Source organism: Parasteatoda tepidariorum, chromosome 9 (assembly GCF_982258835.1).
Source record: "Parasteatoda tepidariorum strain Cologne lab strain chromosome 9, Ptep-v5.0, whole genome shotgun sequence".
Classification (NCBI taxonomy): domain Eukaryota; kingdom Metazoa; phylum Arthropoda; class Arachnida; order Araneae; family Theridiidae; genus Parasteatoda; species Parasteatoda tepidariorum.
The window spans coordinates 7,248,235-7,273,678 of NC_141763.1; the positions used below are offsets into that span (position 1 = coordinate 7,248,235).

The window sequence follows — 25,444 nt, forward strand, 5'->3', positions numbered from 1 at the left end:
CTTCTGTGATTTCAGAATTTTTGTAATTATTTTTTATTTTATCAATTTAAAATTTTAGCTGAAGGCAAGCCTGTCATTGGCAAATTTTTTTATTCCGAAATGAGAGCAGAAAAATCTGGAGTATTATTTTCCTTTCCGATGAACAAGAAAAGTATCTTTAGAATGTAATTCTGCAGAAAAAAAGGAGAAAAAAATTATTCGCTTTTGTATTTTTTTCAGCTATTTTATTGCTCCAATTCTTTCTTTGCTCTGTTTTTTTTTGTATTTAAAATCTATAAATATGAAGATGCAGAGTATAAGTTTTGATTATACCTATCATTTCAATGAATTTTTTTGTAATGCTTTTTTAAATTTGTTGTTGTGTTTTTGTTGGAGAAAATAGTAACTTCATTAAGTCATGAAAAATTCTTGGAATGAGTCATGAAATGTCATGAATTTGAAAATCTAAAATGTAGCAGATACCCTGGCTCTGAAAAAATTCGGGATTTTACCCTAACCGCGTTCCGGAAATTTCCGCAAATCCTAGGTCCAGAAGTTTCAAGAAATCATCAATCACATTTATGTATAAAAATTCTTGTATATTTTATTTAAAAATATTAGAATTGGAATTTATACTTCACATCTTTCATTTGTAAATATTTTTTTCTGGTAGAATAATAAATGTGATTAGAGATAAAAGTAAACTTATACATTTTCTTATACATTTTCATTTAAATTATGCTGCATGTAATTTATTTAGAATTTCATGTTTTAAAAGTATCAATGCTCTAAATTTATAAAGACAATAATTTTTTTTTTAAATGCGTCATTAATGATTTTACTCAAGAAATTTTCAGGATTTTTGAGTTGGATTCACAATCACCCCTAAAGCAGTTAAATAGATACTATGTGATTTTTCAAAATGTTTACTTGCTTCAGTAATTTTGGATGAAAGTAGTTAAAAAAAAAGAAGAAAAAAAAGATTAGTAATAAAAAAAAAAATAGTTGTTGCGAAAAAAAAAGTAATAAAGAAGAAAGATTTTAGTAAAAAAAAAGTGAACCTGTGTTCAAACTTATTAATATTTTAAAACATGCTGACAGATCTGCATCGTCATGACTTGCCTGGTTAAAGTACATTAAAAACTCTTTGTCTGGAGTAAGAACTCTCCATGCCATTTTGCCCCGTGGCAGAAACACGGCGACACAGCGACATTGTCGCAGAAAGGGACTGAGTTCTTGCAGAAAGATTTTCTTATTTGGGAAATAAAATTTTTGGGTTTGGCAAAAACAAAAGTTCTCAAAAAAGATTCTGCAGAAACAGAAACTGTTTTACAAAAAAATAATTTCGACAGAAACAGAAAATTTCTGCAGAAGCAATAATGGTTCTGCAAAATTATTTTCTTACAGAATTGTTTTTAAATAATTGTTTTTCTAGCGTACCGTAGAAGGGGAAAGCACTCATGATCCTCCGTTAATCTCCCTAGTCCGTGTCCAACACAAACAGTAACTGGATATAAAAGGGGAGAAATTTTTTCCCCTTTATTAAGCTATTTTTGGGACATTTGCCAACTTCGGCCTTTATCGCTAGCGCAGTAATTTGCTTTTTGTGTTTTCTTGCGAGAATAGAGCGTTTTTTATTTTTTGCACTTATGTGGAAAATTTCATGCATAAGATTTTTTCTTTTTTAAAAAAATAATGTCTAGCGAAAAGGTTATTTGTTGCTCTTGTGTTGCAACAATAATTATAAAAAAAAAAATTTGAACTTATTTTTCAAGGCCCATTACGAAGAAGAAATAAGATGGAAAATGACAATATCTAGCGATGTCAGAGATTTTTTTTTTCTGCAAAGCGACAGGAAAAGAGGAAAGAAGCTTTCCACGCTACTAATATTGAAAAAAAACCGTTCTAGATTCAAACCAAATATTCTTACTAGTAGCGATGTTGATAGCAAGGATGAAACGGATGATAAAATGCCTATATCTTTTGAATTAAGCCGTCGATATAAAAAAAAAACACTTGCAGTATAACGATAAATGAAATAAAGCCTAAGATATCTACGATTTTTTGGCATGCGAATGAAAACCAGATTGGTGGAAAATATTTACTGGCGAAACACTTTCAATAGGTTTCCATACGCATGTGAAAAAAATTGCATCCAATGAGTATGGCTCTAATACCAATGTTTCAGCACTGATGAAGACGATTTCGTTTCGAGATGTTGAATAGTCTTGAGCGTATCGAGTCGGAAACCGCGTCTGCGTACTTCGTGTGGAATCAATGCTATATATTTACAAAATACAGTGAGACTTCTGATACAAATCGCAAGCGCTGTGTATTTTTTTCTTTCTGAACTTAATCTGATCACGAAAAAAGTTTTATTTACCTTCTTTTTTTTTTTTTTTATAAAATTTTTTCAATAAGTCAGCACAAAATTAATCGAATCTAATTGTTTTCATATAGAAATAGATTGCTTTAATTTTTTTGCTTTTAGAATTCGGTTATAGTCAATATTATTTTATTATTTTGATTTTGATTACTCAACCTCAATATTAATTTTTTCACCTGATTTGTTTCTGATACTTCAAATTCAGTTATGTTGTTTTATAAATTTAATCTTTTTGTCCATTCTTAGCTATTTTTATAAGTTCTATCTTATTACAGGTTCTGGGTTATCTTTATTTATGCTCTAGTAAGCATTTTTGTCTGCAGATCTATACATTTACAATTTTTCTTTATTATCGAAGATTATGCACATTTAAACTTATTAAGAAATTTAAACTTATATTATGACATGAAGAAAAAAAAATCTACATAGTTTTATTCTATGCATGTAGGCTTTTTTATAAACATGAAGTGCATCTATTATTATAAATTCATTACACATATATTTATAACGATAAAAATATCTTGCAGAAAGATATTGGTTCTAGTTAGGTTTGTCGCAGAAAGCCAGAAAAAATTCTGCCACAGGGCCATTTTGTTTTATAACCGTCACCACTCATGTTCAACGCCGTAGCCTTGTAATTTTGAACCCTATCCGGAAGACAAGGGAACTCCTGGATCAAGTATTGGGAGAAATTTGCCTTCATTGAGGACTTTTTGATGGAACTAACCCTCATTTGCGTTACATGGAGAGGAAAACCACGAGAACCTCCCACGGTTAGCCTGACGGCAAAGGGACTCTAACCCATGATCCATCTACCACTGAGGATATTTCATGTCAGCACTGTGGTCGTGGTCGGTGCAAGCCGGATGCGGGATTAGTATCGAGTGGGGTTTGAACCCGGTTCGCTGCGTTGGATGGCAATCGCTCTATCCCCTCAGCCATCACGGTGCTCCCCATGCCATTTGTCTGGATCCATGGTGTAACTATTTCAAGTGGGGGTGTGGGGTCACTGTTTAGGAGAGGTTTTGGCTTGGGTCGGTAAGAGAAAGGGAATATTTTTCTTCGGGTCTACTATGTTAGTTCTTGAGGGAAAAGTAGCTACCTTCCTTGAAATGCGCTTTTCTTGTTTCCATAGCAGCAGATGGCCTCAGACTTTGTGGCAGGGGGAGTTCTTACCGTAGACAAACTATAATAAGGAAAATATATAAATGAGAAACTTCTTCTCCCTTGGATTTCAGTTAGTCATCTGGCACAGATTCAACACATACATGCAGTCAAACCCCGCTATAGTGAACACGGTTTATAGTGAACTCCCAGATATAGTGAACAAAATGTTAGGTCCCGTGCCTTGCTATATGCGTATAATGTTATTTTTTGTGGATATAGTGAACCAAAAAAGTGAGGAAGTTGGATATAATGAACTTTTTTCTGTCTTCAACTGATTTTTTTCTTCATTTTTTTGTAAAAATTTTGAAATTTTTACTTTCAAATAAATACATATACCGATTTTTAAAACCATCTATAGAGTGGAATTTAGCGATAAGCTTCTTTTATCTCACTTTCCCATCTCTAAACAAACCAAGCAGATATTTCCAACCCTGGAAGATAGTGCACCTGTAAGGTGTCAGTGGGATCAATATGAATTTTCTGTCAGGATTGCTCATCAGCTAAAGATTACTAATTTTTATTTTTTTTGTAAGCAAGACGAAGAGTAATAAAAAATAACACATTTTTTATTACTAAATAATATTTTTCAGTCATTTATTTAAATAATGTGTAAAGGGAGGAGTTTGGGAGCCATTAGTTAAATTGCCTATTTAGTTGCTTATGAATGTGATATGAATAAATTCTAATGAGATTATGATTTATTACAAACTTAATGGTCTTCCTATATCATTTAAAAGTGTAAAAACTCTTATATGAGTTATTTTTTAAAAATTTATTTCTAGTCTTGATTCTCATTATTTTAATTATGACTATTAGTTTTAAGTTTTTACACTAGTGGAAGTGAAGTTAAAAACTTATCTTGCTACTCCATCGGGGTTCGTCTGGGATGAACAGGGGTGATTGTACTCCGGAAAAAATCTTGATTTTTCGCTAACCGCGATCCGAAAGTTTCAGGGAATCCTAAGTCCAGAAGTTTCAAGAAATCATCGATCACATTTATATATAAAATTCTGGTATATTTTATTTAAAAGTATTCGAACTAGCATTTATACTTGGCATCTCTTTCATTTGTAAATATTTTTTCTGGTAGAATAATAAATGTGATTAGAGATAAAAGTTAACTTACACATAATTATTCATTTTTAATTATAATTCATTAATAATGTCATGTTTTGAAAATTTCAATGTTTTAAATTTATAAGGATATTAATTTTTTGAATGATTTTACTCAAGAAATGTTCAAGATTTTTAAGTTGGGCCCACAATCACCCCTGGATGAACGGCTTTCTAGAAAACAAATTATATTAAAGCATCCAAAAATCGAATGATTAAAAATTGAAAACTATTTTAATTCAACATTAATGGACAAATCTATAACTACACATTAAAGAAATAAGGGCAAAAACAAGAGACAGGACTATAGAGCCATAGATCATACTAAAAGAGAAAATGTGAATATTAATATACATAAAGCATGATAAAGTTTCAAATGTTCATTTGTTTTTGACAACTGAAATAATGCAAATGAATAATTAAAATAAATAAAAATTAAAAAATTTTTTATAGTTGAATTCATATAGAATCATAGCTGCCAACTCTACTGGATTTTGTCAGTTTCTCCTGGTCTACTGGTTTAATTAAAATTCTCCTGGTTTTTGTAGATTTTAGAAAATTCCCTAAAATTTGGTAAATTGCCTAAGAAAATCCCTATTGAAATAGAATTTTTGTACTGATTATTGCTTGAATATTTTAATAAGCTTAACTAATACATAATGAAGCGAACCTCAATTGTAGAAATCAGTTCAAAACTTTTTTTTATTCAGAACTCTCTTTTTAAATTAATTTAAAAAAAATCTTCTAGCTTGGATGAATTACATGCCTGTTAATATTCGAAATTATGATTAAACACAATACATAACATTTCAAGTATGTTTAATGTCAATCATAACTTTCTATTTCGATAACAATAAAAATCACTTAAATACCCTATGTGTAAAGTTTTTAGTACATTATGCAGCAATTATCATGAAATTTATATTGTTTCGTAAAATCTACTGGATGTTTTTCTGGCAGCTATGTAGAATTATAAATAAGAAAAATGTATAAAATAATTAAATGGTAATGAGGAACTTTTATGAAGCAAATTCTGTTATTTACTGATTATATTGTACTGAAGCATTTTCTTGTTAGACATGAAAAATTTGAATGTTTTTTAATCACTTATATAGAATTATACTACATAGTTTATAATTTATTTCTTTTATTTTGTACAGCATGATCGTGTTAGGGTTATTTACAAGTATGCACTTGATAACATACCAAAGGAGAAAGCCCAAGAACTGTTTAAGAACTACACCATCCATGAGAAGAAATATGGTGACCGGGCTGGCATTGAAAATGTCATTGTCAGTAGAAGGAAATATCAATATGAGGAGGTAATTAATTTGTTTTGCAGGATGCTTAGAGTTTTTAAAAGGTGCTTATTTTCAATTTTCGTTTTCTAAAAGCCATTAATAGAGATAGAAAATTTTATTTTTCTTGTTAATTTCGTCGTTGGTGACGTATTGTCACTGTCAAGCAAATAAAACCATCAATTGTCACAAACTTGCCAGCCCTATCTGATTATGATATTTTTTTAAAGTGCTTAAAAATATTTTTTGAGTGCTTGAAAAGTGCTTATTTTTTGTTTGAAAATTTCGCTACATACTCTGTTTTAAATATTTACGTTATAATAAAGGTAATAAAATGCCAATTTTATTCATAATAGCAATGAATTTGATTTTTTCCTCATATATTGGCTGAAAAGGAATTTTTTTTTTAATAAACAGAAATCTATGTGTATAATATATATATATATATATATATATATATATATATATATATATATATATATATATATATATATATATATACAGTGGAACCTGTAAAAGTGACCACCTGGGTAAAGTGAAAATCTGAGTAAGGTGACCATTTTCTGCAAGTTTTATTTAAAAAGTCCTTTTTAAAGACTCTTCATAAAGTGACTACCTCTATATAGTGACCATTTGACTTGGTCCCAAGGGTGGTCAATTTAGACAGGTTTCACTGTATATACATATATTATCACACACACACAGTCAAACCTCGATATCTCGAACTTGAAGGGAAAGGAGAAAAATTCGAGATATCGACATCGCATGTTATCAATGGAAGAATAAAGAAAAATGCTCTTTACATACCTTATTTACTATTCCATATTTATTCTAAAAACACTTTTTACACTTTCATTAAAAAAAGATCCAATTGTTGTTTGCTTTAGAGATGTGTCAGAAAGTTAGTCTATAACACTTTCTAAGTGGACTATAGCTTTAAATGTTTCCTCTGACATATTCGGCTGTCTCTCAATAAATCTCCTTACGGTGTCCACTGCAGAAAGTGCTTGTTTGTTAGTAACATTGGGCAGTAAATCTTCGATTTCCTCATCCTCTTCTTCTGATAGTTCACAAGAAGCTTTCGCTTGAGAGATAATATCATTATCATCCCACTGACCACACACTGTTACTGCACAATCTACGTTTACAAAGTCATGAAATTCCATGTCATCAAGCTTCATGAGTCCGGTCAATCTATCCCCAATCATTTTCGTTGTAGTTTTCAGTAGAATTAATGATATTGATTGTTTGACTACTTTTGTGATCTTTAATGAATCCAGACTTCTTGAAGCCATTCATTATTGTAGAGGAAGACACATCATTCCATGCCTTGTCAGCCATTCTTAAATTTTTTTTTGAATATTTTTATAATTTTAGAAAAAAAATCTGCACTTTTTATGGGGGAAAAAAAATTCAAGTTATCGAGGGATTAGAAAAAAAAATCTGTGAAATCGAGGTTCGACTATATATATATATATATATATATATATATATATATATATATATATATATATATAAAACATGTTAAATAATAGCTAAGTAGAATTAAAGGGATCTTAACACGAAACCTAAAAAGACTTATATTTTAACTGTAGACTAGCCCTTCTAACAGATGAGAACATTGAATAATCTCTTACGCACGATAAACTAAGCACTTAGCTTATATATTATCGTTAATTAGTTAGAAATGTAATCTCTTATTTATAAAATGAATCCAGACTGTACAGTGAAATGTCTGTATGAAGACGAAACCTTATTCAAATGAATAAATTTTTCGATATATCGTCATTCGGTCTTATGATTACTTTTTGTGGTGTCAATCCTAACAAAGGAGTCTGCTTATTATGGATCACATCGCATGGCAACTACGCTGTGTGTGGAAAAAGTGTGCGCTTGTTTTTTGAAAATAAATCTTCTTACAATTGTAAGTAGTAAGACTTGTCTTTTTTCATAATAAATGCCCAATAAAAATTGTTACTCAATCATCATTACAGAAAATGCATTGAAATTAACTGCAAATAAAAATCTGATGGATTGAAATAGAAATTGAATAATTTCCGATATTAAGATTCTTAACAATAAACTTGCCACGAAAGTGTAGCATACATATACGTAGCGTTTTTAAAACATGCTTAAAAGTATTATTTTGATTAACGTTTTTTTTTTTAAGCCTTTAAAGGTGCTTTTTTTTTAAATGAAAAAATGTATGCTTTTTTGCAATTTTCTCTGTAATATTTATCAGAAACTAGTTATTCTATCGTGATTATGTCATAGCTGCCAACTGTACAGATTTTATGGGAACTGTTCCGATTTTTATGCCTTGTTCCGATAATACGATTTTGGGACAAAATGTTCCGATTCTTCATCATAGCGTAATTTTTTCTTTTACTCTCTAAAGCGATCTATGTCCGATTGGCGAAATCCAATCATGTCGCATTATCACTTAGCTCCGCCTCTAGCTCCATTCGTATATTTGATGACGTATGTACGAGTCTCTTCACAGACACCAAGAGGAAATTTTAGCTTCCTGACTCCTTGTCTTTTACTTGCAAACGTACCATTATTGAATGTTTCTCGGATGGCATCTCTTCGATTTGAGTTAAGCTTTGAATGTTTTTCCACGTGGTAATCTGAAAAAATGTCATAAATTCGGCAAAGTCAGTGTTTTCGCGACAATTATAGTGAAGAATTTTATTTCATCAAAAAATCAAGAAAGGGAACATCGTACACATTATGTATTGCTTGCAATACAGGCATTAGTATAGCACATGGCGGAAAGTATGATATCATTTCACACGGGAAAACAGCCAAGCATGCTACCGCATATACAAATATGAAAAAGTTGGTAAAAATTTCCGATTTGGTGTCGTCCACTATTGATCTACAATCAATTAGAACCGAACTATTGTTCACAGGATTTCTCCTTGAACAAAATATGCCGTTAGCTGCTGCGGACCATGCATCAAAGTTGTTTTGGGCGATGCGATGTTTCCAATTTCTCCGGAGGTAAAAAAATACTCGTGTGGGAGAACGGAAACTAGTTATTTGGTTCAAGAAATCGCAAATAACACTTCCGAGCAAATTATAAAAAAGCTGAAGACTAATGTGTTTAACAGAGCGACAGATGGAAGCAATAACTCGTCGGACAATCAAATGTATCCAATTGTGGTCACATTTTTCGATGATGTGTTGGAGTTATTGAGCTGCACTCTTATATCTTTGCCAGTTTTAAATGATTCGAGTACAGGTCAAAATATTGCCAATCTAATTTGTGCCTTTTTTTCTGAACACAGCATACCATGGGAAAATTTTTTTATCGTTTTCCTGTGATAATGCAAGGAATATGATGGGGAAAAACAAAGGAGTTGGTGCATATCTCAAGGAAAATCATTCTAATCTGTTCGTTTTTGGCTGCCTTTGTCATTTGATCAACCTGGTGGCTGAAAAAGGAGCAAAGATTTTGCCCATTTCATTTGATGACCTACTTATAGATATTTATTATTATTTTCATAGAAGTGGGAAACGAAAATTAGAATTTAAAAAATTTAAAATGTTTGACAAAGAAGGTGGTAAAAAAATTCTAAAACATTGTGCGACAAGATGGTTATCCCTTGGTAAATGTATCACTCGCTTACTTGAACAATGGAGAAGTCTTCTTTTGTATTTCAAAGAAGTGTGTTCTGAGAGCAAAGTAACTACAGATTTCTCACCAAAAATCTCGACGTATGTAATACCAAAATTACAGAAGCAACAAACAAATGAAGATGTTCAAACAGAAGGTGAGGGGTCTAAAATAAAAAATACTAAGCGCAAGGTTTCCGATACTGCCCCAGTCTGTTGCCCAGATGAAATCTAAACAGAAAATGAAGTCAAATGATGGGTTTAAGCAAGGTTTAAAAACAAAAGTTTCTCAAGAGAACTTAAAGAAATTTTTAGGTAGAGATGAAAGAATTTTCTCGTCCTTAGTTCTAATTTGCATCATTCTTTAGCTTTCTTTCTAAAAAATGTCATTATCGTTTTTGAAAAATTCAGCATATTGTTTCAATATGAAGAACCTCAGGTTCACAAAACAAAACATGAACTTGCAAATTTTTTCACTGAATTATTAAGTAGATTTGTAAAGGTAAGTATTATTAGCAGTTCAAACTCTGTATTTGATGTTAGGTATAACATATTTGAGAACCAAAAAAAAGATGATGAGTTAGTTGTTGGCTCTGAATGCAAGGACTGCATTGAAGAACTCTCTAACAAAGAGAGAACCGAGTTTTTTTCTCATGTGAGAAAATAATTCTGTTCATCTTGTGATTATATAATTGCTGATTTCCCTCATAATTTGCCATTATTAGAACATGCTGGAGTTGCTGATATGTCTAAAAAAACTGAGAAGACATTTTCATCTGTGAAATATTTTATTGACTTATATCCCTCTATGCTACTTAAAGAAAATTATGAATCGTATTTTGATGCAATTGATACTCTCGAGCCAGAACTTTTGTCTTATCAGCTTGAAAAATGTCCTGAATCTACTATAAATAATGCAAGAGCTGATAAGCAGTGGGCAGAACTCTCTAAAGAGAAAGGTCCTCTAGGAAAACCAAAATATGCGAGATTATCACGGGTAATGTTAGGAATTTTAACATTTCCTCACAGTAATGCAGACTGTTAAAGACTTTTTAGTCCAGTGCGAAAAAATAAGACTGAGTTTAGGGGTTGCATGAATGCATCTACTTTGCAGGCAATTTTGATTGCCAAGTCCTAAATGATTCAGCCTTGTTATAGACAAGTGTTTGATGAAAAGTTTTTAAAATTAGCCAAATCTACTACAACTGTAGCACTTAACAAGAATAATTGATTATTTTTTTATATGTGTTTATTGTCACATATGTTTGAGTAATAATAAAATATTTTGTTTTTAAATATGTTTTAAATTACTAAAATCAGCTATCATTTCTGTTTAATTAGTTTGTTGAATAAGAATAATAATCAGAAATCTTGTCAGTTGATATGTATTATAATCAATAATAATTGTTACATTAAATCTTATACAGTTACAATTATACAAACATTTAGTGCAAAGAAGTAAACTTTAATGTCGCGACCGCGTGACATGTTCCTATTTTTTTCCCTGGCAGGTATGTTATGTAAAAATTTTGAATTTTATTGATTTTATGTTTATTAAATTAAGAACTTAAAACGATAGAAAAGAATAGTTTTTATTACTGTACAGATCCTAATTATGATTTTTTGTTTTTGGAAAGTGATTCGAATTACTTTTTGAGTGCTTAAAAAGGTCTTAAAAGGTATTTATTTTTTGTTGAAAAATCTGACTAAGCACCTTGACATATATATATATATATATATAGGGGAGAGTTGGACAAAACGGGATACCATTATTGTTTTTATTTACTACGGAATATCTGTTAAGGAAAACCATACATTATTTTTTTTGTAGCTACAACATTTATTGAAGCACACAAAAAGCATATTTTAAACTAATTTTAATGACTGTGACATTAATGACTGTGTTTTACATATAAAACGGGATAGGGTTTACAATGTTTAATTTTTTGCATAAAACTAAGTGAAAAACATAATTAACTGACAGAGAACTGCAAAGCAAAGTTTCTATAAATTATATTCATGGGATTTTACTGTTCTAACACTTTTATATAGTTTGTTGTTTTATAAGTAAGTACACAAAAAAGTAAGATGTTACATTTGTTTTTAAAGACTGAGTTTTCAAACATGAAGGCTTATTTCTGCAATTTTCGTTGTCGAGATGTGCCTTGTGCTCTTAAGAGAGATTTCTTAGAAGCCTTTTCTTCAATTCTCTTAGTTCTTTTTTGTAGTTTAATCATTCTTTCCTTCTCTTCCATTTCTAATTCACTTTTATATGGAGATAATGTTATTACTACAGTTTTTTTCATTCTTTTATCAGCCATTTTTCTGGGCGAGGTCCTTTTACTTGAGGTACAGGTAGAACACACTTTGGAGTAATTGAAAAGGGTAGCTTAGGGGGATAACAGGAGGGTTCTAATTCTTTCTCCCCTGAAAATGTTGCAGATTGGTCTTCTCCTACGATGTCCCTCGAAGATGTTGAAGGTTGCTCTTGGTCTTTTCCCACATCAGTCTGGTGCCCAACATCAGGAAGATCTTGCTGCTGGTTTGACGTTGGGGGATCAGTGGTGACAGAAGGTGCAAACAAGTAATCTGGGAAGACGTCAGGATTGTAAGGACTTATTCCAGTTTTGCTGAACCCTTTAATGGCAGTTTCTGCAACAGCTGCCCGTGAGTAGGCTGCGTTGAACAGTTTTGCAACTTCATAAATTGTCACGCACCTACCTGGATGGTTGAACAGCCACTTTCTAACTTCTTGCTCATAATACGTCATCAGTGGAGCCATGAAACTGACATCCAGGGGCTGAAGACGATGGGTTGTATGTGGGGGGAAAGTTAGGATGATTATATTATTTTCTCTTGCCAAATTTACGAGTTCCAAGCTTTTGGTGTGACTGTTGTGTCCATCAAGCAGCAACAGCACTGGTTTCGTATGGGAAGGGTTGGAAAATTCTACGAACTTTTTAAACCAAACAACGAAGGTCTCCTTAGTGATCCAGCCGGTCTTTTGATACACTGCAAATGATCCTGGAAAAGCATCATCCATGAGTCTTGGGTTTTCCTTCACTCGAGGAAATACAAACATAGGAGGTACGAACACCCCAGCTGCACTAATGCACGTTTCAACAGTAACCAAAACTCCTCGTTCTGCTGAAGACAAGCTACCCACTTGCTTTTTTCCTCGTAGACTCAATACTTTTGAAGGCTTGTTTGGCACTGTAAGAATTCCTGTTTCATCAACATTGTAAATATCATTTGGAGTAATCTTATGTTTACTTAATAGAGAATTCAAAAGTTCAAAAAACTGCTTAACTGCAGTTCGATTGAACCCTTTTGCTCGGGCCATACTCGTGGGCTCTGGATTTCGGAGGCTAAGTTCTTTATGTCTTCCAAGAAATGAATACAACCAACACTTTCCGGCCATTTTTGTCCCTGTGTTAAAATTATGCTTAATATTGTTTCTCTCGGCTAACTCAAACGCTAGCATTCGCAGGTCCGTTAAAGTTATACCAAATAGTCTCTCTTCTAGAGCCAAAACATGCTCAACAAGCGTTTTTTCTTGCTCAGCATTGAATACAGTCTCATATCTGCCCAACTTTTTCACTGCTGCCAATTCAGGAATCAATGTATTTGTGCGAGCCTTTTTCACCTTTCTTTCAAGTGTAGATTTTGGAACTCCATGTGAGTCGGCTGCTCTTTTGAAACCCATAGTTCCATCTAGCACTGCGCGAACAGCTTCAGTCATGCTTGTCTCATTCCAGCTGTTTCTAGTTGAAGTTCTTTGATATTTGGGTGACATTTTATTTTCTGTAACAATACAAATTTTTCTAGATGAAAACTATCAAGTATCGATATTTGTTTTAGAACTTACAAAAATAAATTTGTCACACTATTTAATAATTTTAATGTGCAATTATATTTAAAAGTTAGTTTCAGAAGGGTTTTTACAAATAAAATGCATAGGGCAAAACATTCTTACCTAATGTTCTTGAAATATCGCTGTATATTTTAAAATCTTCGAGAAAGAATCATGCTAAACTCTTAAACAATTAATGAATAACTTAATTGTTCTATCGTCGTTTTATAATAAAAATGTTTCTTGTTAGCTTTTACAGCGATCGTTTTCTTTTATTTCCACTGACATATGCAGACGATATACAAAACATTTTTATAACAAGAAAAAGTCGTCAACAAAGACGATATATAAAACATTTAATAACAAGAAAAAGTCGTTTGGTTTCCTAGCAAATAGCTAGAGTTAGAATATTACAATTACAAGAGTTGCCAGCCGTGTTAAAACAATTATCAAAACTAACTCTCCATTGATGTCGCAACATCCCTGTAGGACTCTTTAATAATCAAGTATTTAAATTCTTCAGTAAACAAAGAGAAGAAATTCTTTGTAGAATTGAATGTAGATTAAATTGAGCAATCCAGAAAATTAAGAAGTTTATATATAAAAACGCTCAAGTCTTCATCAGAAAAATACATTACAATTAGTTCTAAAGAAAGATGTGAAATCCTAGATTCGAAAATAAAATGCTTAATAATGAACGTTAATAAACAAATTTTGCATTACTATATAGAGAGGCTAAATTTTTCAAAAATATATATAGCTAATATAAATAAGTTGTTCAAAAAGCCTAGGCCTACATTAATATATGGCTATTTTAAAATGTAATAATCCAACAAATAAATAGGTGGATAAAACGGGACATAAAAACTCTATCCCGTTTTATCCAACTCATAAGTGTCCCGTTTTGTCCGACTCCGACACTTTTTGAAACAAACATGGCTGCTGCCTAAATGTAAAAAGAAAATTAGATAGACTGCACATAAAAATACTGGTAAATAAATGCTTCATCAAATGTAATACTCACCGGAATTGTAATCCCATATATATAGGTAGTACAGTGTGACAAACAACGCACGTAAATGTAGAAAATGGCAAAAAAATGGAGTAAAAAAGTTCTAAGATCTACAACTTTCTATCAAATAGTGATGTCGAGACGGGACGCACTGAAAATGACATAATAACAGTCAAATAACAGATTTCTGTCGTCGTCCGCTAGATAGCGGCAATAGTCTGGTCCCTAGGCCACGTATCCCGTTTTGTCTGACTATCCCGTTTTATCCAACTCTCCCCTATATATATATATATATATATATATATATATATATATATATATATATATATATATATATATATATATATATATATATATATATATATATGTATGTATGTATGTATGTATACATATGCATACATACATATATGTATGTATGTATACATATGCATACATACATATATATGTATGTATACATATATATGTATGTATGTATACATATGTTAATGTGTAAAAATTAACATTTGAAAGTTCTTAGGTATTAAAATAGGTTACTAAGCTCTCACATGGTTTAACATAGCAAAAATAAATAAACACTGATTTTTTTCCCCTCCTGTACAGCTTTGTGTGTTATTTTTGTTCTTTATGTGAGATTTTTTCTGTTCTAGGAAGTGAAAGCCAATTCTTTAAATTATGATAGCTGGTTTGATTATCTGCGCCTGATGGAGAGTGAAGGAAATATTGAAGCAACAAGAGAGCTTTATGAACGAGCCATTGCTAATGTACCCCTGAAAAAGGTCTCTTTTATTTTGCACAAAAATTATTCAGTTTTCATGTCTAACATGCTGTTTCTTTTCTATTCAAAAGAGAGTTTGCCTAATTTTAGGTCTTTTGTGTGTATTGTTGTTACTTATTCAGGGTGCGTACAGACTCCTTATACTCCTTAGAAACTCCATAGATTATTGCGTTGCATAAATGAACTTACTAAGTACGCTGATGAATTTGCTGTCCCAGCAGGGAAATTAAATTATATGACTTAGCTGTCAAAATCTAACAGTTTAAGAAAACTTTTAAGAAAAAATAAAACTGAATTGCGAGAGATAGAAGAAAAGAATAACAGCAGATAATTTTAATTTGACATGTTACAAGCAAACTTAATTAATAATTTACTGGGATTTTCTTAATTTTTTTATTTGAAATGCGCTAGATTTTCTTATGTATTTAAATTTAAAAAAAATAGGATTGGCAGGTTTTTATGTTAATCTTTAACATCTGTACATTAACAAGATTTATTGAAATATTTGAAACTGGAAAATGTATTTATGTGTAAAAGTGATAACTTTATTTATTTTTCTTGGTGAAGTTTGACAAAGTCAAAATTTATTTCAAAAAGGCTAGAAAAAAATATGCAAATTATACATTTTTGCGAGTTTCTTATAATAACTGCTTTTTAAGTAAAAAGAAACTGTCTAGTTATCTTCTACACAAAGTTTTTTAATTTTTGATAAGTCCTTAAAATTTTGTACTCCTTGGATACTCCTTGAATTTCTTCTTCTGATCCTGTGACTTATTCCTCTTGGCCCAGAACAAGGCTAGACCAAGTCCAGAAGACAGTTCACCAACAGAAAATCATATACCATCTCCGGACCCTCCAAGATAAGATTCTTTTCTAGCCCCATACAGGACAGCAAATGATCAGGTGTAGCCTGGTGCACATTACATTTTAGGCATACAGGGAATGACCCTCAACAAATGTTAGTCCGCTAATTAGTCTTGTGATAGCTGTCTGCAGTTTCCTATCACCTTTTAGCTCCGGGGCAGCCCCAGGACTATTTTGTTGATACCAATCATGACTTGCTGGAATCCTCCAAGTCCTGTTATTGTCGGCCTTTACTTTTGTATAGATTTCATTATACAGGGCCCGCCGCTAATAAAATCAGACGCTTTATAAAATCAAATCGGCAAGAACCGAATCGTTACAATATTAATGCATGTTAAAAACATTCTTTAATAAAATCAAAGTCGCCGCTTTTTAAAATCAAAATTTTGACTACATAATAAATCAAAAGTGCAATATTTAAGCGTTTTTTGTTCTTATTTATAAATTTTTATTTTTTCGAAGTTTGAAGATTTTTTTAGAAGAAGCAACAGTTACTCACAAACCTGTGAAACAGGTGTGGTTACCACTTTCCTGCGATATACATAGTGTAAGAGTTAAGAAAAAATGTGGGTGGTAGGCGGCGAGTTCATAGAAATCAATTTATCAATGTTAATTCCTTGACTTGAATGAAGTTTGGAGAAACCTATCTTACTCAACAGGGGGTCTTATCTTACTTTTTATTGAATGAACCATGGAAGGGAGAGAAGTTTCTTTTGTTATCTATCTTAACAGAGAACATGAATAGATTTCCAAAAACTGTCTGTGCGCCTGTTCCATATTATTTAAGCCATTTGAGTAAATTATAGTTAGAGCACATATCATTTTTAAGTTCATTTGGTGTTAAATTTTATCAGCATGCCAAAAAGGAAGGATTTGAGTCTTAAAGATAAATTCGAAGTGTTGCAAAACTATTATAAACTTCCTAAATGTAGTCAACATGAAGCTTCAATGGAGATGGGGCTGATAACTGTTTCGAAGAAATGCTCAGCAATGAAGAAAATGAAATGGGTGAGAATTTTTCATGTTACCTAGCTATTGATGATAACCTGCAAACATCAGGAGAAAAATCTGATTCTGAAATTGTTACAGACATCAAAAATTGCGAAGTTATTTCCAATCAAGAAATGGAGGAATCAGACTCAGAAGATGAAATAAACTCATCAATGCCATCTTCAATGGAAGTCAGAAAAGGATTTCCATTGAATTGCGGCAAGCTTTAGAACAAAGAGGAGGAATATCGAAAACTATAAAAACTTCTATAAACTCTCAAATGATGTTGAAAAGTTAATTTTAAATACTGCAACTCAAGCAACCATAGATCAGTTTTTTGCAAAAAGTTTGTAAATTTAATCTTATGTAGAGTTTTACTTTATTAAAATAATTAAATTAGTTAAAATAAAGCATTAATGTTGTCATTATTTCAGCTTTTAAAGTGTGTGCATTTAGAATACATCGTAAAAATTAGATTTTTTTTTTCCTTTCAAATGTTGAATCGCCTCTTAATAAAATCAGCCGCTTAATAAAATCAAAAGAGCATAAAATGAAAGTGATTTTAATAAACGGTGGGCACTGTATGTTAAAAGGCCACTACTATCTATAGGATCATTAGCGCCCTCCTTGGCCAGATCATTAAAGTAAAGGTTTACGTGGGAGGGGATCCACTGTAGATGCATGTCATTGTGAGAAGAGTAAGTCTTCAAATTGTTAATGATATTCAGGCCAATTATGTCACTGATGTTTCGCCAATCGCTCAGATGTTGTATTGACCTCTTACTATCCGTGAAAACCCAGATATTCTCTGTTCTCTCAATGGAAATTTTTCGTTTGTTTTTTATACCCTCTCAAAATCCCTCCTCGAAAAAAAAGAAGCAGGTAGGCATAGTTGCCAAGCCTACTAGATTTTCCAATAGACTACTGGGTTTTTCCAGTTTCTCCTGGTCTACGGGTTTAGTTAAAATTCTCCTGGTTTTTGTGAATTTTAGAAAATTCCCTAAAGAAAAAACATATAAATACAATTTTTATACAGATTGTTGCTTGCTTACTTAAATGAGCATTACTAATACATAATAAACCGAGCCTCGTTTATCGAAATCAGTTAAAAACTTTCTTGTTATAAAATGTTCAGTTTATTTTTATTCAGAACTCTATTTTTTAATTAATTAACAGAAATCTTTTAACAATTTTAGCTGAATTAAGTGCTTATTAATATTCAAAATTATGATTAAACACAATACATAACATTTCAAGTATGTTTAATGTCAATCATAACTGGAAGAAATTGCAGTCTTTCCATTTTGATTACTGTAAAAAATCACTAAAATTCCCTGTGTGTAAAGTATTTAGTACGTTATGCAACAATTATCATGAAATTTATGTTGTTTCGTAAAATCTACTGGATTTTTTCCTATCCATGTTGGCAGCTATGGGTAGGCCTTTTTATTTAATTTTTTTTTTTTTTTTTGTATAAATTTACCTTAAAAAACATATAATAGATGTTTTGATAATTTCACATTGAGTATTTAATAACATAGTGCGTAGCGTTTTTAAAAAGTGCTTAAAGGTGCTTATTTTCGATTTTCTTTCTTTAAAGGCCCTTAAAGATGCTTTTTTTCAGTGGGTTTTTTTTAAAAAGTGCTTGATAATCCCTTTTCGACAATTAGAATTTTTTTCTTTACCTTGTTTATTTTCACCACGTATTATGCAAAGCAAACTTTTTATTCAACATTTTCCCAATTCATTCAATCAAAATCTACTTCGGCGTATTGTTGGCATATGAAAGCGTCAATCGTTTTACATGTTTGATGAAATTTTTGCGGGTTCGCATGCGTGTCTACTGAGTTGGCTTCGGTGAGATTCTTGCACTCTCATTTGCAACTCTGCTGTATTTTGCAAGATATTCTCAATTTCAGGCTTCATTTTTACCTTTGAAATCTAACCGAAAATCTCTCGATCTTTTTAGGGTCGCCAATGTAATTAAGAAAAAGATTTTGTTGTCAGAAACTAGTTATTTTACCATAATCATGTAAAGTCTTTGAAATTTATTTTCCATTTTCTTAAGGTATATAATGCTTAAAAAGTACTTAAATGGTGCTCATTTTTTGTCGAAAGATTTGGCTACTCACCCTGAATAACCATTTTGAAAATAGGAGTAATAACTCTCCAAAAACTAATCCAAACGCCTATGTGAAATAACTTCCAATTCAGAAATCCTGAATTTATAATTTGATTACATCTGTAGAACACCTGTTTTGTTATAAATATCGAGATTTTAAAATTAGTGTAGAAATAGATAATTGTAATTACTGCTGAAAAGAAATTATAAAATGACATTGATTTATAATGGGATAGTAGCAATTATAATTTAAAATGATTATTCAAAATCTAAAATTCTTGTGTAGTGTTATCTTATTAATAATATTGTTATTTGAAAAACCGTTTATAAAAGACCGTAAAAACAAAAAATAACAGAGTCAAAATAAATCTGGCTAAAAAGTGATAAGTACAATAGTAATTTGCGTTTCCCGATAACCTCGTAATTAAAACTCTAATAACACGGAACTTTGAAATCTCCATAGAAATATCCCATAAAAGCGATAAAAAACTACTGATAAAATTATTGTAAAACACCCAAAATTAGGATGGAATCGTGAAACAAATGCTTCATAAACTCCCTAAAGTTATCACAATCGATAACTCTTATTAAAAAATTGCATGTTTCATTATCGTTGTATCAAAAATGCCGGAGATTGTTAAACCTAAATCTGTATAATAAATTGTGAAAATTTATTCTGCTAATAATATTTTTTTAAAGATTAAACTCATTTTCCTAATAAAAACAAATCAACCTTGAATATTATGAATGTATTAAGAGCAATGCCCTTTCTCATTGGTTGGAGCTATAGGACAAAACTGTCACCATTGACACAAGGCGACAAAACGTAAAAAATAGCATTTAGAAAATTGTTTGTCAGTCACCACTTTTTTCACGATTACAGACATAATCAAAATTATGGATGTTTGTAATCATGATTACAAGTAATTGAGTATTGTAATCATGATTACAGTTGGAATCAAAATGTATAATCAAGATTACAAGTAATTGATTCCATAGCAGTAATTATCTGTAATCAATCACAGTTGTAATCGATTACTGTAGTCGACTGCCAACTCTGCCATGTGCATTTTATTGGTAATATATTTTTAAATGAATATGAAGTTATTAAGAATATTTTATGATAATCTAAAAATTATTTTATTTCAGGCTTGTTTCTATACTTTTTTTTTTTCATTTTTGAAATGAACCTTGTAATGTTTATCATATTTTGAAAAAAGTCCTAAAAAATGCATAACATTATTAATATGAAGTTGTTTTTGTTTTTTTTCCAATTGTTTGAAATTTAAAAGAAACAAAAAATTCTTGAATATTTCAGGAGAAGAGATTCTGGAGACGTTACATTTATTTGTGGATCAACTATGCCCTTTATGAGGAATTGGAAGTGAATGAAGAAGAAAGCAGAACGAGAGAAGTGTATCAGGCTTGCCTCAAACTCATCCCCCACAAAACATTCACATTTGCTAAAATATGGCTCTTAGCTGCACACTATGAGATAAGACAGAAGAATCTAATGGCTGCAAGGAAACTTTTGGTAAAAAATTTATTTATTTATTTTGTACAAAAATACAGTATGACCTCGCTACAACACTATTTTTTAACATTTAAATTTATACACATATCCGGACATCCCTTTCCTGGAAGGGTCGATTTCCCGGATGCTTTTTAACAATCAAAATAAACAAACATTTCTTCATCATCCCCTCTCTTTAAAAAAACAACAACAACAAAGAAACAGAAGTCTTTTGACATGTTTTTTTCCTTTTCTAGTTTCTAATGATTTTTGCATTGAACCCATAAATGGAGAAAGGGGAGAAAAGATCTATCAAGACCATGGAGTGACTGTTATTGACGCTCCTCCTATGGAATGCAGGAAAGGAGGGAGATTTGTTTTCAAAAGAGCACAACTGAGTCCCCTCCCCCTTTCTTTCCTATGCAGGTGGCTACCTAGCAAAAGAGGCATTTCCTGGAACCTTTTTATTATAGTGATGGGGAAAGAAGAAATACTGTGAAAAAGGGTAAATGCAGCAAATGTTTACATGGAGGGAGAGTCACTTTCAGTCAAACAAAAAATTGAGAACTCAATCAGCATGCCATGCCTTTTTGCTAGATTGATAGCCAATGATAAGGGAGAAAACTAGAATTTATCACTTTCCTGCCTTCAACTGGAATGACAAATAAGGAGGAAATGAATTTTTCTCCTCCACCTAACCACCTAAATAAACCTTGCTTGAATCGTTCTAGTTCAAAATTGCGGAGAGAGCAATTAATGTTTTCATAGCTGTCAGAATTTTTTTCGTTTTCTATATTTTAAGTAATAATTATTTTTTTTCTAAAAGTTTGTTTTTGATTGATTAGATATCATTCTAATAGTAAAACATTATTGCCCAAAAAAGTAATGTTTCTTTATTTTTTGCTTTTTAGATTAAGCTTTAAGCTTTGTTTACCTTGGGGGTCTATTGTACGGAAAAATCTAATAACCGGACTTGAGGAAGTCCCACTGATTCCGGGTACGCGACTTTCCACTGTATATAAAAATTTAATTTGCAGAGGGGTTATTATGGTTAAATATGAAATCAGTTACGAATTCTTAAGAGCAAGAATCTGAGAAACTGTCACACTTGACATTATGGGATGATTCATGCAGGGTGGCCACCCACCTGGAAAACCTGGAGTTATCAGGGAATTTCTTTTATACTGGAAAAAACCTGGAAAAATCAGGGAAATTTGGATAAAAACCTGGAAATTTTAAAGAAAAGCTGGAAATTTTTTCTTATATATTTTTTTTAATTTCACTAATTTAAATTATTTGCTAATTTTCTTAATTTAAATTGTTTCATCCATTATACCCACATTTTTTAGACGGAAATGTATCTCCAAGCAGTTAAAATATTATCAACTTACTTTGCTTTCATCAAAATTTGCTCCATTATAACCGTGTTAAACTAGAATACAACATAAAATTCTCCCATGGTTGCTAAGCAAATGTCTTTGATCTCTATGCGGACTATGGGACTGTGCAATTTAGGAAAGGCAAAGATTATGGTGGATGTGGAAGATGGGGTTAGGATTCGGTTTTTAAATTCTGTCCGTGTTCACACAATGATATATATTATCAATATTCAAGTTTGTTCTCAATTATGAGTGGTAATTTTTTTCTATTTTGACAAAATGTTTTTGTATTTTTAACTTTATTAAATTCTCTAAAAATTAGTTGGTTATAATTTAATAATAATAGATTTTATATTGCACTCTTTTTCTGAAAGCTTTTGAACTCCCATTCAAAGAAATCTGTAAATTATTTTTTCTCTGCAAACCAACCAATCACGCATTTCCCCCCATCACTAACAGCAATGTTTGTCGATATATTGTTACAATTCTTGCATTAATGCTAATTTTTTCTATTTCATTTTAACCTTTAATAGTATATTTTTATTTTGAAAAAAGTTTTTTTTTAGAACTAACTATATATTAATATCAAATTTTAATTTTGTTGGTAAATATTAGTTTTTTGATTCAAAATTCGAATTGTATAGTTATCACAATATCGAAAGTTTGTAAATGTTGCTTGCATTCCAGATATGATATTTCAAAACTATTCCTCTTTTTACCTAAAAAAGCTGACAATGACTAAGGAATTTATAGGAAACATATTAAATGATGTATATACATAAAATATAATTTTTTTTATTCATATGTGTTTAGTCAGGAGAAGGAAAATGAAACTTAGTGTTTTACTTCTGCACTGAACAAGATTCCAGTTGTTCAAACAAAAACAATTAACCATGCTAAACTAAAAAACTGTGTGTTTAGATTGGAATTCTTTAAATGTTTTAATTTCAAATAAGAAAAAAAATCAAAAAAGTATAAATTTTAAGGAATTTTATCTATTTTTTTTCTTCTTTTATAGAGTATGGAACTAAAAATGTGACAATTTTACATTTCTGACATTTATTTTTTTATACTGAATCTCTTAAAATAAAAATGCTATTTCAAAATACCATTATTTAAAAATTTGACTTGAGATATTGGTTTAAGGAAAATATGATCTGTGAATTTTATAAAAAGCACTGGTAAGATGAAATACAGTATAATGCAGTATACAGTACAGCTTTATATTGAAATGTTGATACACTTATGACCTTCAATGAAATATGACTATCCATTACATAAAATGAATGTTTCAGAATGTATATTTAATGATAAAAAATGTGTTCTAATCTTCACAAAACTGAAATATTTTAAATGGCAATATGAAATATTTTAAAAACAAAGGAAAAGTTTATTTTTATGGAATCAATCATCAAAAAGTGACAAAAACTTTATGCCACTAAAGTCATCATACACTTTTAAAGAAAAAACTCAGTCTATTAGTAAATCCAATTTTTCGTTAAATTAACATTTAGTGGAGTTTCATTTAGCATCTACAATAGCTTTTAAAGGTTGAAAATACGTGTAACTAGTTTTTTTTTTTTTTTGTCAGGTGAAATTTGTGCAGAATATTTTTTTAAAATTTTTACAGAAGCTTTTACAACACTCAATTGCAAATTTATGATTTTTTCCACAAAATTTATAATTTTAATCTCTGATATGAAGTCCTTCTTTTAAGCATTTTATCACATATTGCACAGTTCAATTGAATACAGTAAACTAATTTATCATATTCATTACTGATTTACCTCTTATGAAGACAAATAATCAAATTTGGTCTATTTTATTACGACCACAAGTCATTTTTAAATGATAAAATAAAATATTAAGGAGTTAGCAAGTAAAAATTAAAATATAATTTTGCTATTATAGGTTTGATACTAAATTGCTAATAAAGAAATAAAAAATTAAATGAGAAATAATTAAATGAAAAAAGCAATTGACGATAATTTTAATTTTGAGATCAAAAACATTTAAATGTACAATGACTTTCGTGGGGTAACATTTTTGTTACTATTTGATTAAAAATTAACTTTTGCTTTGTTTTTAAAATATTCCATGCAGTTTTGCTAAGAATAGATTATACATCTTATTATCAAATGCCCATTGTGAAATATTCATTTTAATTATTGAATTTTTATTTCCTATTTCAATATAAGTTATAAATGAGTGAGCACTTTTGGGAGCCACTGTAATTATTAAAAATTATTGATATTTAATCACCTGAAACGGTTTTCTTTTCCTTAATGAAAATATATTAAACAGTACTTATCCAAGGTTTTATTGGTTATTCTGATTTTGTCATTTTGTAGGTATACTTTGAGCAAATACTACTTAATGTAACACATTAAATTCAATGAAAGCAATTAAAATTATTCAATAAAAACAATATATTCTGCAAGCAAAACATATTATTTTCACCACGTCTTAATTTTTTAAAAATTAAGGTTGTACCAGAACATTAAAAAATAATAAAAAAAAACATCTTGTAAAAAAATTAAAAAAATTTCAAATTTATGTTTTAAAAAATTACATTTTGAATAAGATATTTTATAATACAGACACTTTTCTTGTACACATCCTACACTTTATAAAAGAAAAGGAAAAAAACACAAACCTGGAAATTTTAAGATTTTTACCTGGAAAACCTGGAAAAATCAGGGAAATTTGAAATCTGTTTTGAGTGGCCACCCTGTTCATGCCATCTCAGAATTTCTTCAAAAAATTACTAAATGTTACACATCTTGTCAAAAAACGAAATCTAAAATTTTTTGCCCCAAAGTTCAGTTGTTCATTATTTATAACCCCCCAAATTTCAGTTCCAAAGTTGCAGGAAAATTTCAGCATTTTTGCACTACATGGAAATTACAGTGAACCACAGCTCTTAGCGCAAACAAAGTGCCTCCAAGTAATTTAAATATCTGAAAAGTAAGGATGTTAAACTTTATAAAATGGGTGAAAAGTTTGTGGCAAGTTGTTGCCCCATAGTCACTGAAGATCGTAAAAAGACGCATTTTTGCCGGTTTTTGCAATTTTTAATGATTGACTATAGCTTGCGCCTTCTAGTTGCCTCGGTAAATGATGTGTCATTTAAAAGATATACAAAAAAACTTTAAAAAATTATTTATATAATTGAGGCATATTTAATACGCTCTTAATTATCTGAATTTGAAACTTGAAAATTTTCAAATTTTAGAGGGAGGGATAAGATATGGGTGGCAATTTTAAGAACGGAAGGTCTTGGAGTGGTCTATGTACATCAAGGATGGGGTATTAAAATCTGAATACAAAAGCCATTCACTGTGTGTAAAGAAATAAGTACATAATCAGCAG

The 25,444-nt window shown here is 30.6% G+C and overlaps 1 protein-coding gene across 3 annotated transcripts in view; it reads left to right on the forward strand.

Annotated features, from left to right (window-relative positions):
• Positions 1-25,444, forward strand: part of LOC107448709 (crooked neck-like protein 1) — a 64,564-nt gene that overhangs the window by 24,209 nt on the left and 14,911 nt on the right. For 2 of the 3 annotated variants that reach the window (XM_087150759.1, XM_087150757.1), the window contains exons 8-10: positions 5,806-5,967; positions 15,077-15,205; positions 20,499-20,714. In XM_087150759.1, the coding sequence (XP_087006885.1) occupies positions 5,806-5,967; positions 15,077-15,205; positions 20,499-20,714 (507 nt within the window). The remainder of the gene's footprint in view (positions 1-5,805; positions 5,968-15,076; positions 15,206-20,498; positions 20,715-25,444) is intronic. The other variant, XM_087150758.1, reaches the window with a different exon arrangement.